The sequence below is a fragment of the Neoarius graeffei genome, chromosome 11 (genome assembly GCF_027579695.1).
Source record: "Neoarius graeffei isolate fNeoGra1 chromosome 11, fNeoGra1.pri, whole genome shotgun sequence".
In the NCBI taxonomy this organism is placed as follows: Eukaryota; Metazoa; Chordata; class Actinopteri; order Siluriformes; family Ariidae; genus Neoarius; species Neoarius graeffei.
This window is the reverse complement of record NC_083579.1, coordinates 46,171,126-46,186,245: the sequence shown is the minus strand read 5'-3', so window position 1 is coordinate 46,186,245 and position 15,120 is coordinate 46,171,126. Positions and strand designations below refer to the sequence as shown.

Genomic DNA, 15,120 nt, shown 5'->3' with positions numbered 1-15,120 from the left:
GCATAATGTCAGCTAAATTGGTGTGCCTGACCACCACTTCATTCACCGGAAGTAAACTCACAAGCAAAAGTCATGTGACTGAATACAACCTATACAGAAAGTCCCCTGTCGGCCATGAGGTTCAAACCCAGAATTTGGATATTCATTGCATTTACATTCAACTTGTGGACTTGAAATAGCCAAAGAAGCCACATGAACTACAAAAGCTATTTGTCTCAAATCTAATCTAATTTTATCTCAAATTATATGATTTAAAGCCAATCAGTCGAGGTTTACATTAGTTAATATTCTCATCTCATCTCATCTCATTATCTCTAGCCGCTTTATCCTGTTCTACAGGGTCGCAGGCAAGCTGGAGCCTATCCCAGCTGACTACGGGCGAAAGGCGGGGTACACCCTGGACAAGTCGCCAGGTCATCACAGGGCTGACACATAGACACAGACAACCATTCACACTCACATTCACACCTACTCCCTCCGGGCCAACCCACACACACACCCACCTCTCTTATCCCAGTCTCTACTCACTCCAACCCTTAAATGACAGGTATTCAAAAACCATTCAACCGGTCAACAACCATTTCATTTTAGCATTTCAACATTTTTACAGTTTTAACATTTTAACATTTCCTTAGTCTGCAACTATTCAGGTGCGAAATGCAATGCGCCGGACTTTTGTTGTGCGTGCGTGCGTACTGTCCAGTGTGAAAAGCAGAGAAGAACACACCGCTCGAGAAACGGCAGGATATGATTGCGGGCTAATGTGAATATTCTTAGCTTCAATCAGATATATGAAACACAATGTTATTAAGCCGTTGTGGTTATGAAATGATTCAGTGCCCTGTGCGTTTGATATGGTGTTCAGTGTGACTTGCTCTCCCCTCGTTTGTAACATGAATTGCGTGCCGCGCGTGCCTTGGTTGGGGTTACTTTACGGGGCTGGAAAAAGTTGGCTGTCTTACCCAGTGATGGGAATAACGGCGTTACAAATAAACGGCGTTACTTTTTTTAGTAACGAGTAATCTAACTAATTACTTTTTACATCGTTATAACGCCGTTCCCGTTACTTACAATAAAATACTATGCGTTACTTTATTAAAGGTGTTCTCATCTCGCACGCTGCTCGTTCAGCCTCTCTTTACTCTGCTTTAGTGTGGGGCGGGGAGACACGAGACAACGGCACAGTAAGCCAATCAGAGTAGATTTGGACAGCATACGTAGGTAGGCCACGCCTACTGCACTACTGCGCGCTCTTTCAATCGGAAGACACAGCGATGGCGAGCGGTGAGCCCAACACTGCGCTTTCACATTGGAAATACAGCCATTACTTTTCATTACTTGAAATAAAAGGCAAGAGTGTTTACGTGCAATGCACATTATGTCGAGGAACAAAGCGTTTGTCCTCGTCAGTGGCCAGTAATTAGTAACATAATTTTAATAACTACAAAAATATATTACATTTGATAGATGTCTTATCTCACATTGTCCCACAAAAATATTAATATAGTGTAGATAACATTACTAATTGGTGCTGTTAAGTGTCCATTTCAGTCATTAAACACATTTAACATTCACTTTTATTATGATTACACTAATTGAATTTGATTTTTTTTGAGGGGGAACAAAATGTAACGGAATAATTACTTTCCCTGGTAATTAGTTACTTTTATGGCAAAGTAACTCCGTTACTAACTCAGTTACTTTTTGGGAAAAGTAACTAGTAACTATAACTAATTACTTTTTGAAAGTAACGTGCCCAACACTGGTCTTACCTGGCTCAGCTGCCCCACTGCCTTTGCTAGTACCTGCTGCATCATCCGAATCTTTTTTAAAATATTTATGCAGTGAGCCCCTGAGTCTCTTGGTTTCTTCCTCTCCTTTTCTCTTTTCTTTTCTGTGCTCCTGACTTGTGCATGTTGGCAAATGGCACGCACGCTGATTGTCGAAGCGCTATGATCGAACGATGTCGTTTTTTTCCCCTTAATCAAAGAGTCAGACCAAACCATTTTGCATTAGGGGTGGTAGGGGGTTCTTGACGCCTTTTTCAAAGACAATAAAGGCAAAAGATCTAGAAATCATTTATTGAATGCAAATATAGCATATTTCTCCCCCAAATCAACACATTTTGAAATGAAATAAAATAATCGCAACTTCATGAGAGCCCAGTTCTGCCCCCCCCCATTCCTGGGCCCGGGACAACATACCCGTTTGTCCCCCCCTGTCGGCGGGCCTGATGCCGCACACACTATATAGGCCAAGATCGACAAAGTTTCAATTATTTATGTTTATATAGGACACTTTCACTGCAAAATTTGTACAGAATGACAAGAATTGGGACCAAGTGTGTTTTGTGAACACAGGAATAAGTAAGCAACATGTAATTAAATGAAAGTTTAGCACAAGTGTGTTCACACATACACACGCGCACACACACAAAACATATGTGCCTTACTATTACTTATGAGGGCCTTCCAATGACATAAATATTAATGCAGATAATTAACACCATGCTACAGCTAAATCTAAGCCAAACCTTAACCTCAGTAATAAAAAAAGAAACATTCTGGCTCTTTCTTGTTTTTAAATAAAAGATGCAGTTTGTGTTAAAAGAAAAAAAAGTAGTGTGGTGTGTCAGAGGCAGCAATATATTACTTAGTGCTGGAGAATATTTATAAGTGTTTTATATTTGGTAATGCTGATGAATATGATGAATTCATAATGTAATCACCTCAGCAGTATTCGCAGGTGGCCCTACTGGGATGGTCTATATTGTGTGTGTGTGTGTGTGTGTGTGTGTGTGTGTGTGTGTGTGTGTGTGTGTGTGTGTGTGTTACTCTACTTTCATTTGACTGCAAAACAGTTTAGTTACTTAATAATGCAATCCAGATTAATTACTCAGTGCAGATGTGCAGCCCCAGTAGTGAATATGAAGCACTATAGCACTGCTCAACATTTTTTATTTCAGTCTATTTGCTTTTTTAATTAACTTAATGAAATGTAATTAAAAATGTGTATTGCATCATTAATTTTAATGGCACAATGGCACAGTTAGATGCATTGATTCAATCTTTTCAGTGATACCAGCGTTCAAGTGTTTTGTAATTGCTAGATAGTGATTTTTTATTCCTTCTACTTCTCTTTTTTTTTTTTTTGCATTTTTACTGAAATTTGTCATTCCTGACCTAAATATTGTGGCCATCAGGATCCCAAGGTTTAATACCATTAGAAAATAATCCAACATGTATAAAATCAGCCATGTTGATATCCAGTACAACAGCATGATCTTGAGTTGCCTGAAAAGTTTTAAGTGGTATAATCTACAGTAAAATACAGTGTATTACAGTAAAATTAGAGCTGTATGTGAGGTGTAGCTAACTGTTATGCTAAGTTTGTTGAGCTGTTGTAGTGTTCACAGAAAAATGAATATCAGTAATACAGTACTAATGTGGGCGGCACGGTGGTGTAGTGGTTAGCGCTGTCGCCTCACAGCAAGAAGGTCCGGGTTCGAGCCCCGTGGCCGGCGATGGCCCTTCTGTGCGGAGTTTGCATGTTCTCCCCGTGTCCGCGTGGGTTTCCTCCGGGTGCTCCAGTTTCCCCCACAGTCCAAAGACATGCAGGTTAGGTTAACTGGTGACTCTAAAATGTGTGAGTGTGAATGGCTGTCTGCGTCTATGTGTCGGCCCTGTGATGACCTGGTGACTTGTCCAGGGTGTACCCCACCTTTCGCCCGTAGTCCGCTGGGATAGGCTCCAGCTTGCCTGCGACCCTGTAGAACAGGATAAAGCGGCTAGAGATAATGAGATGAGATAGTACTAATGTGTTAGAACTACTAGTCAATAGGGCAGGACATCAGATTTGTTGGAATATTAGTTGTTTAAAATAAATGTTGCAAAACAACATAAAACATTAATAATAATAATAATAATAATAATAAGTTGAAAAATACCAGCAAAGTGCAGCATATCCAACAGGCCAAAAAAATTATTTTTTATTACAAATGATCTTTTCCTGTTTCCCAAAAGTGAAAGGACAAATTTTATATACATTGGCTGGCATAAGTATTCATACCTTTTTTCCTGTCGCGTTACAACCTGAAACTAAAATGGACATAACAGGAATTATCTGGGGGGAAAAAGGATTCGGGCACCTTTGGTTTGGTTATTTATGTATATCCACTTCATATTTATACATATAATGTCTTTTGACTTTATACTTATAAAATATGAACAAAAAAGTGTGTATGTATTCAGACAGTATATTAATAGAGTGTGTGCGCATGCATACGTGCATGCTTGTGTGTGTATAAATGTCACATAAAAGTAAATTTATAAAGTTCTACATATAAATGCTGGAAATTTATTGTGTAAATTGTACCTGGTGACATTAAAAACAATGTTGTCATTGGTTGGGAAGATTTCACACAACCTTAAATATTCCTGTCAGAAACACTGGTTTGATAATGTGCAGGTGGAAATTTCATGGAACCACAACCAATCTTAAAATTGAAGATAAACTGCCAAGAACTGAACCAAAATTGAACCACTGTACTGCAAAGAGCTAATTATTATGTCTTACCATCGACATCTCGAAATGGTAATTGCCAATAACAGCTATCTATGTAACAAAGTACTAATGTTAATTTTTGGTGTCCAAATACTTTTTCCCCTATCAGTTTTGTTTTTTAAACATAATCTTGTTTATGTCTATGAATGAATACATTTTGAATTTTTGTAAAATACAAAATCAAAATATATTATGTGTGTACATTTGAAGTGGATATAGGCAATGGAAGTACATATATTAAATAAACAATATTATTTCTTATTGTTATGTATTATTGTCATTATTAAGTGCTGGAATAACATACAGCAAGCTGGTCATTGTGAAATAAACCCTGTCAGGACCCTGATTCTAAGCCACTTATTATACGGCCACTTACCAAATAAATAATTAATTTGACACAACATATTGGTTTAAAAATTATTTTATTACCTTAAAAGTTAATTTAAATTCTTCCACTAATGGCATGGTCCATAGAAATGGTCTATTACACAGAATGCCACAACTGACCAATCAGAATTGAGTATTCAACAAAGCCGTGTAATAATATTAAGGGGCCGGCTCAACCTTCCCAGAAGCTCCTGCATTAAGTAGAGATTCACCATTTTCGATGTCACTGATATTCCACAACAATGCTCAAACAATCTGCAACAATACAGTGGCATCATAAGCCATAGATCAAATGGGAAGCCGTAAAGAAAGAAATTATCAGGAATAGTGTGTTCAAAAAACTACCATACATGTAGATGAAGAAAATGTTCAAGATGGGTTTAGAAGGGATTACTAACAGTGAATTTGCAGAAGTTTCACTGCAGCAAACATGCAGTAACTCATATGTAAACACAAACAGCAAACTGGATTCTGGGAAGGGTGAGCTGGCCCCTTTAAGTAACAAAAACTAAAGTATCTGGATACTTATTTCTCATCACTGTATGTCATGAATCTAGACAAAATAGCAAAAAGTGACCTAGGTAGAATCATGATTGTGCCAATTTTAAATACTTTTTTAATAATCAATTTAATTGCACCTGAGGGGACTAGTCCTGGATATGACTTTAAACTGCAACCGGTGGTGAGTCTGAGGTCCAGGAGGACTTGAGTATTGGGGAAAGTGGAGTTACCCCTTAATCACCATTGCTCCCAGGTCCGCTGTGACCCAGAGTGGTAGCACCTGCCTGGGTTCCAGCTATGGGTTAAATAGTACATCACCAATAAGGCACTGGCAGCAGGGCGCTTTTCGGTGCAGTGTGGCAGATGAACCCAACAGGGTCAACGGAGCACCATCTGATAGCATGCAGAAGAGCTACTCAAATGGCCAATGGATGGCACCACTCTGCAAGTTCGTTGTCACTGCAAGGCAACTTCCATACCCGTCAGGTCTGTGGCACGTTTGTGCACCACTTGGCATCAGGTCTGGAGGTCCAGAGAGACAACATGATGGGGCCACAACATTATTTGTCTTACCTTACTGTGTAAGACGCTTCATTAGGAGAGAAGAATAGTATGCAAGAGTTCACGAGGCCAGACGTTCCGTGGTGGCTTGGCCAGGCTGTTCGTGCTGCTTCCATGCAGGTGACTCTGTTGCTCTGGTGCAGGCCTCGCGACCCATCTGCATTTCTGTTCATCCTAATGAAGCAGTCATCATCGCTAGCGATGGACAGCCGACAACCTGAGGGGATGTTCAAAGATTGGGATTTTGTTTAGCATCAAAACCTGATTGAGATGTTTCCAGAGCTTTGTCCCAGATTTGTTTAGATAGCGCCTTGATCTTCAAGATGTTTGTTTAGGTATGTTCTCTAACAAACTTTGGGATCTTCCAGAAACAGGTGTATTCATGTTGAAATCATGTGACATTTTAATTGCACACACAGATTTACTACATTCTACTAATTATATGACTTCACGTGGGATCTGGTTGCACCAGAATTAATTTAGGGGTTTTACAGCAAAAGGGAAAAATATGTTTTCCATCACACCTTTTGTATAACCCCGATTCCAAAAAAGTTGGGACAAAGTACAAATTGTATATAAAAACGGAATGCAATAATTTACAAATCTCAAAAAATGATATTGTATTCACAATAGAACATAGACAACATATCAAATGTCGAAAGTGAGACATTTTGAAATTTCATTCCAAATATTGGCTCATTTGAAATTTCATGACAGCAACACATCTCAAAAAAGTTGGGACAGGGGCAATAAGAGGCCGGAAAAGTTAAAGGTACAAAAAAGGAACAGCTGGAGGACCAAATTGCAACTCATTAGGTCAATTGGCAATAGGTCATTAACATGACTGGGTATAAAAAGAGCATCTTGGAGTGGCAGCGGCTCTCAGAAGTAAAGATGGGAAGAGGATCACCAATCCCCCTAATTCTGCGCTGACAAATAGTGGAGCAATATCAGAAAGGAGTTTGACAGTGTAAAATTGCAAAGAGTTTGAACATATCATCATCTACAGTGCATAATATCATCAAAAGATTCAGAGAATCTGGAAGAATCTCTGTGCGTAAGGGTCAAGGCCGGAAAACCATACTGGGTGCCCGTGATCTTCGGGCCCTTAGACGGCACTGCATCACATACAGGCATGCTTCTGTATTGGAAATCACAAAATGGGCTCAGGAATATTTCCAGAGAACATTATCTGTGAACACAATTCACCGTGCCATCCGCCATTGCCAGCTAAAACTCTATAGTTCAAAGAAGAAGCCGTATCTAAACATGATCCAGAAGCGCAGACGTCTTCTCTGGACCAAGGCTCATTTAAAATGGACTGTGGCAAAGTGGAAAACTGTTCTGTGGTCAGACGAATCAAAATTTGAAGTTCTTTATGGAAATCAGGGACGCCGTGTCATTCGGACTAAAGAGGAGAAGGACGACCCAAGTTGTTATCAGCGCTCAGTTCAGAAGCCTGCATCTCTGATGGTATGGGGTTGCATTAGTGCGTGTGGCATGGGCAGCTTACACATCTGGAAAGACACCATCAATGCTGAAAGGTATATCCAGGTTCTAGAGCAACATATGCTCCCATCCAGACGACGTCTCTTTCAGGGAAGACCTTGCATTTTCCAACATGACAATGCCAAACCACATACTGCATCAATTACAGCATCATGGCTGCGTAGAAGAAGGGTCCGGGTACTGAATTGGCCAGCCTGCAGTCCAGATCTTTCACCCATAGAAAACATTTGGTGCATCATAAAACGGAAGATACGACAAAAAAGACCTAAGAGAGTTGAGCAACTAGAATCCTGCATTAGACAAGAATGGGTTAACATTCCTATCCCTAAACTTGAGCAACTTGTCTCCTCAGTCCCCAGACGTTTACAGACTGTTGTAAAGAGAAAAGGGGATGTCTCACAGTGGTAAACATGGCCTTGTCCCAACTTTTTTGAGATGTGTTATCTCATCTCATTATCTCTAGCCGCTTTATCCTGTTCTACAGGGTCGCAGGCAAGCTGGAGCCTATCCCAGCTGACTACGGGCGAAAGGCAGGGTACACCCTGGACAAGTCGCCAGGTCATCACAGGGCTGACACATAGACACAGACAACTATTCACATTCACACCTACGGTCAATTTAGAGTCACCAGTTAACCTAACCTGCATGTCTTTGGACTGTGGGGGAAACCGGAGCACCCGGAGGAAACCCACACAGACACGGGGAGAACATGCAAACTCCACACAGAAAGGCCCTCGTCGGCCACGGGGCTCGAACCCGGACCTTCTTGCTGTGAGGCGACAGTGCTAACCACTACACCACTGTACCGCCCAGATGTGTTGTTGTCATGAAATTTAAAATCACCTAATTTTTCTCTTTAAATGATACATTTTCTCAGTTTAAACATTTTATATGTCATCTATGTTCTATTCTGAATAAAATATGGAATTTTGAAACTTCCACATCATTGCATTCCGTTTTTATTTACAATTTGTACTTTATCCCAACTTTTTTGGAATCGGGGTTGTATTTTTTATTGATAAATAATTTTCCAAACTATATTGATCCTCCCCCACTTTGTGTAGATTCATGATATACAGAATAATCAATCAGTTGAGTCCATTTCAGTTCCAGGTTGTATCATTATAAAATGTGGAAAAGTTTAAGGGGGTCAATACTTACAGGGGTGAAGACACTGTGTGTCTTCACCCCTGTAAGTATTGATATATACTTATAAAAATTGATATATGTATATTGATTTTAAAAATCAATATAAATAAATCAATATAAATAAAAATTGATATGTATATTGATATATACATATAAAAATTATTTACATGCACATTTTTCTTTCTTCACTCAGCATGTCATGATAGGGGTCATCAAAGTGAGCTCTGTTTTAGGCCAAAAAAAAAAATTGTTATTAAAAGTGCATTGGGTAAGATTAGTCATTTCTTCATGATTACCTCTCTAATGATTAAGTAGGTGATTCAGATATTTGAGCATTTTTAACTTCTTTACTCCACCACCACCCATTCCTGCCCATGTTCACAAAGCTCCACCCCCATGATCAACAGTGGCATTTTATCAAGTAGAGGGTCTATAAAATGACTAATGGGAGGCTCATCCAAACAAAAACAATCATTCCGGACTGGAAGTCAGTTTTCCAAATGGATTTTCTCAGCCACATAATAATTTTGCCCTGAAGTCATGTCTTAAACCATTACAGTGGTGCTTGAAAGTTTGTGAACCCTTCAGAATTTTCTATATTTCTGCATAAATATGACCTAAAACATCATCAGATTTTCACACAAGTCCTAAAAGTAGATAAAGAGAACCCAGTTAAACAAATGAGACAAAAATATTATACTTGGTCATTTATTTATTGAGGAAAATGATCCAATATTACATATCTGTGAGTGGCAAAAGTATGTGAACCTTTGCTTTCAGTATCTGGTGTGACCCCCTTGTGCAGCAATAACTGCAACTAAACATTTCCGGTAACTGTTGATCAGTCCTGCACACCGGCTTGGAGCAATTTTAGCCCATTCCTCCATACAGAACAGCTTCAACTCTGGGATGTTGGTGGGTTTCCTCACATGAACTGCTCGCTTCAGGTCCTTCCTCAACATTTCGATTGGATTAAAGTCAGGACTTTGACTTGGCCATTCCAAAACATTAAATGTATTCTTCTTTAACCATTCTTTGGTAGAACAACCTGTGTGCTTAGGGTCGTTGTCTTGCTGCATGACCCACCTTCTCTTGAGATTCAGTTCATGGACAGATGTCCTGACATTTTCCTTTAGAATTTGCTGGTATAATTCAGAATTCATTGTTCCATCAATGATGGCAAGCTGTCCTGGCCCAGATGCCGCAAAATAGGCCCAAACCATGATACTACCACCACCATGTTTCACAGATGGGATAAGGTTCTTATGCTGGAATGCAGTGTTTTCCTTTCTCCAAACATAACACTTCTCATTTAAACCAAAAAGTTCTATTTTGGTCTCATCCGTCCACAAAACATTTTTCCAATAGCCTTCTGGCTTGTCCACATGACCTTTAGCAAACTGTAAATGAGCAGCAATGTTCTTTTTGGAGAGCAATTGCTTTCTCCTTGCAACTCTGCCATGCATACCATTTGTTGTTCAGTGTTCTCCTGATGCTGGACTCATTAACATTAACCAATGTGAGAGAGGCCTTCAGTTGCTTAGAAGTTACCCTGGGGTCCTTTATGGTCTGGCCGACTATTACATGCCTTGCTCTTGGAGTTATCTTTGTTGGTTGACCACTCCTGGGGAGGGTAACAATGGTCTTGAATTTCCTACATTTGTACACAATCTGTCTGACTGTGGATTGGTGGAGTCCAAACTCTTTAGAGATGGTTTTGTAACCTTTTCCAGCCTGATAGGCATCAACAACACTTTTTCTGAGGTCCTCAGAAATCTCCTTTGTTCGTGCCATGATACACTTCCACAAACGTGTGTTGTGAAGATCAGACTTTGATAGATCCCTGTTCTTTAAATAAAACAGGGTGCCCACTCACACCTGATTGTCATCCCATTGATTTGAAAACACCTGACTCTATTTTCACCTTCAATTTAACTGCTAATTCTAGAGGTTCACATACTTTTGCCACTCACAGATATGTAATATTGGATCATTTTCCTCAATAAATAAATGACCAAGTATAATATTTTTGTCTCATTTGTTTAACTGGGTTCTCTTTATCTACTTTTAGGACTTGTGTGAAAATCAGATGATGTTTTAGGTCATATTTATGCAGAAATATAGAAAATTTTAAAGGGTTCACAAACTTTCAAGCACCACTGTATTTCTTTTTATCATGTTCTACATATTTTGCAGGTTATTTGTACAAGCTAGAAATATAAATACAATCTACTACGTATTTCTCCTTTAATGTTTGTGTGCTCTTTGTGCTCTTTTGCAGGGGTCTCTTTAGCAGCAATTACAGTGAAACACACTACAGAGAAGATGGACGAGCAGTCACTCATAACTCTATGGTAAGGGTCTCGACCATCATAACTGCTGTTACAAGGTCATGCGTGTATATATAGGGCTTCTATGGAAGTTGAAATATTTTCAGTGTATACTATTTCCCAGTTGTACTTCCTGTGTGAGAATGCATTATGCACATCATGTGTAAGCAATTCTTGTATACAAATACAGGATTATGATGACATACAATTTCTTAAAATGTATAGAAAGGAAGACTAATCAGTTCTTTCGGAAATTAGTTTTTAAGGTTTTATATTTTGTACACTGTTAATGATTGAGCAAAGAATTTAATATTCTATGATTGTTCAAAAACAGAAGTTAATAAAGAGGGGTGAGATGATTGGCAGTTCCATTTAGGAAAGCTCCAAAAGCTATTTGGCCATCATTATTTCTTCTCTTCTTGTTAAAATAGTCTCAGCTCATAGGGCATAATGGAAATACTTTTAACTCTGATTGCCAATCACTGTCTTGAATCAGTGCCCCAGTGCTCTCTGGTAGACCTTCGTTTTCCAATGACATTGCTCCTGTGCTGACATATATGTCAGGCCTTGTTTGGGTCAGCTGCATCTTACAGAGTTACATAATTATAACAGCAAATGAAGCAACAGTTGTCAAGCTTGACAACATGCTGTTCTTTCTTCCTCTGTCAAATGCACCATCTGCATTTTCTCATCAAAACATGCAGAATATGTATAGCCTTTTGTCCACAAAGCACTGACAGCAGGGCTTCTGGTGGGTTATAATTAAAATACCCATTTGGTAAATAGCAAGAAAATATGAGGACAGGAAAAAAGCATGAACCCACAAATAAGAATATTCCTTCAGCACCATGTTCTGTAAAGAAATTGATCTAACAGGAGTTGCATGGCATTTTTCTTTTAAATTCAAACCATAATTTGTATAAGTGCTGAAATAATTTGTATAAGATGCTGTAAAGTTCCATCCATTATCCATAACTGTTCATCCTGTGCGAGGTCATGGGCAAGCTAGAGCCTATCCCAGCTGACTATGGGCGAGAGGTGGGGTACACCCTGGACAAGTCACCAGATCATCACAGGGCTGACACATAGAGACAAACAACCATTCACACCTATGGTCAATTTAGAGCCACCAGTTAACCTAACCTGCATGTCTTTGGACTGTGGGGGAAACCGGAGCACCCGGAGGAAACCCACGCAGACACTGGCAAAACATGCAAACTCCACACAGAAAGGCCCCATCGGCTGCTGGGCTCGAACCCAGGACCTTCTTACTGTGAGGCGACAGTGCTAACCACTACACCACTATGCTGCCCTGCTGTAAAGTTAATACTGGATAATAAAAATGTGTCAGAGCACACAGTGCCTTGCCGTTTGCTGCATATGGGGCTGCATATCCTCAGACCAGTCAGAGTGTTCATGCTGACTCCTGTCTTTTTCATCAAATGGACCAGTGTGTGTGTGTGTCTTACCTGGGAAAAATATGGCACCAGGATGCACTAAAAGAAGAAGGCAAGCCAACAGAGGCAGTGTGATGCTCTGGACAACGGTCTGTTGGGAAACATTGGGTCCCGGCATTCACATGAATGTTGCTTTCACACATCCTACCTACCTAAACATTGTTGCAGACCAAATACACCCCTTCATGGCAACAGTATTCCCTAATAGCCGTGGTCTCTTTCAGCAGAATAATGCACCCTGCCACACTGCAAAACCTGTTCAGGAATGGTTCGAGGCACATGACAAAGAGTGCACGGTATTGACTTGGCCTCCAAATTCCCCAGATCTCAATCTGATCAAGCATCTGTGGGATGTGCTGCACAAATAAGTCTGATCCATGGAGGCCCCACCTCCTAACTTACAGGACTTAAAGAATCTCCTGCTAACGTCTTGGTGCAGGATACCACAGCACACCTTCAGAGGTCTTATAGAGTCCATGCCTCGATGGGACAGAGCTGTTTTGGAGGCACAAATATTAGGCAGGCAGTTTTAATGTTATAACTGATCGGTGTAAGCTAAAACTCGAAAGATGGATTTCTGATCCAGACCTGACATTTATTTTAAATACAAGTTGCACAAGAAACTTTCATTTCTTTTTCTCATCTCATTATCTCTAGCCGCTTTATCCTTCTACAGGGTCGCAGGCAAGCTGGAGCCTATCCCAGCTGACTACGGGCGAAAGGCGGGGTACACCCTGAACAAGTCGCCAGGTCATCACAGGGCTGACACATAGACACAGACAACCATTCACACCTATGGTCAATTTAGAGTCACCAGTTAACCTAACCTGCATGTCTTTGGACTGTGGGGGAAACCGGAGCACCTGGAGGAAACCCACGCAGACACGGGGAGAACATGCAAACTCCGCACAGAAAGGCCCTCACCGGCCACGGGGCTCGAACCCGGACCTTCTTATTGTGAGGCGACAGCGCTAACCACTACACCACCGTGCCGCCCCTCATTTCTTTTTATATTCTGAATTTCTTCTTCAAATGTTAAGTACATTTTTATCCTAAGTACTAATTAGGTGAATGGTAATGAAATGCTTTTGAATGTTTTCCTCATTGTTGTACTTTGGCTGAACATTTGTTGCATGTTACAATTCTGTTGTCCTGTCTTGCAAACATTTTTTATCTCCCCAGCATACAATGCAGGGGGATACAGCTATCGTTCCGTCCATCTGTCTGTCCGTCCAACTGTAAACATTTTAGTTTCTGAAGCATAACTCAAAAACTATTAGGAATCCCCCCCGAAACCTGACAGTTACAGTATGTTAAGTGACTAGAGGAGTTGTACCTTTTGACATTTTGGAATTTCTGTGATTTTTATTTTTTCCGTATTTCCATGGCAACCAGTTCAACTTAGGAAAATTTGGAGTATAGTTTCATGTGGGGGCCAGGAGGATATGTCATCCCATGGTTCTTGTTTCACATGACATAGAGCAAAAATGAGACGTAAAGTTACGGGTTGTATTGTCAGCTGTAATTGTAGTATCACACAGATACTAATTAAAATTTCCCATTTATTAATGAATTACTGTATATATTGATGGTCTTTCTGTCCTGTAGAACTACATGTATTCTTCACTATGGCCTAATGCTCAGAATGCCCAGCCTTTCTAGAAATAAGAACACCATGAAAGAAGCATGTTTAGGATTTTAATACATGCCCCAGACTTTGCCCTGCGGTACTAGTGCATTATTTTCGGACGGCACTAGTTGAGTCACCCCCAGATATTTTCAGTCCTGGACATGAGTGACTTCAGTAACTGTGTGTGCGTGCATGCGTGCGTGTGTTGGGTCTGGGTCTTGGTCTGGGCCTGTGCCGAGGATAATTGAGTGATTTTGTTTTCTCTGTAAACCAGTGCAGTAGACATTCTTCCTGCTGGCAAAGTCTGTCTTCAGGAAGCTGCCACAGTAAATCCCGCAGTACTTCAGACGCCATGCAGACCACTCATTAAGCACACTGACCAACTGGCCAAACATAATAAGCACTATTCTGTCATATTACTAAAGCTTGATCTTCTGACAATCCAATAAAATAAATGAGCTTTCAATCAAATTCAAACTTTAAAATAATAAATCACAATTAGTTAAAAATCAAATAATCATCAGTACTAAAGCTCTAAACAGATAGTACCGTATATGCACTGTAAAAAACAACAGCAGCAACAACAACAACAAAAAACACCCTGTAGATTTTACAGTAATTTCCTGGCTACTCATACAACTAGCTTGGATTGAGTCAATGTAACTTTTAGTGGAGGTAATCCAGTGGTAGCAGTAGGTGACTCAATTCAAGCTAGTTGTGGAGCTGCTGTGGTGTAGTTGTAATGGCTCTGTGACTACACTAACATTTTTTTTCACTGTATACTATTTTTTTTTCCCATTTTGCCTTTAGGCTATATTTGGTATTTGCTTGCTCTCTGTCTCTATGCTGCATGTGATTTCATGTCAGTTTTTTTTTCACCATCATCATATACAGTAGACTAATTACTCAGTGGGTGGCATAGTGGTGTACTGGTTAGCACTGTCACCTCACAGCAAGAAGGTTCTGGGTTCGAGCCCAATGGCCAGCGAGGACCTTTCTGTGTGGAGTTTGCATGTTCTCCCCGTGTCAGTGT

General features: G+C 40.1%; 1 protein-coding gene across 1 annotated transcript in view; it reads left to right on the top strand.

The window, feature by feature from the left end:
- Positions 1 to 15,120, top strand: part of LOC132894337 (disintegrin and metalloproteinase domain-containing protein 12-like) — a 234,502-nt gene that overhangs the window by 114,809 nt on the left and 104,573 nt on the right. Inside the window, exon 4 of the mRNA XM_060934018.1 lies at positions 10,952 to 11,024. Coding sequence (XP_060790001.1) covers positions 10,952 to 11,024 — 73 coding nt within the window. The remainder of the gene's footprint in view (positions 1 to 10,951; positions 11,025 to 15,120) is intronic.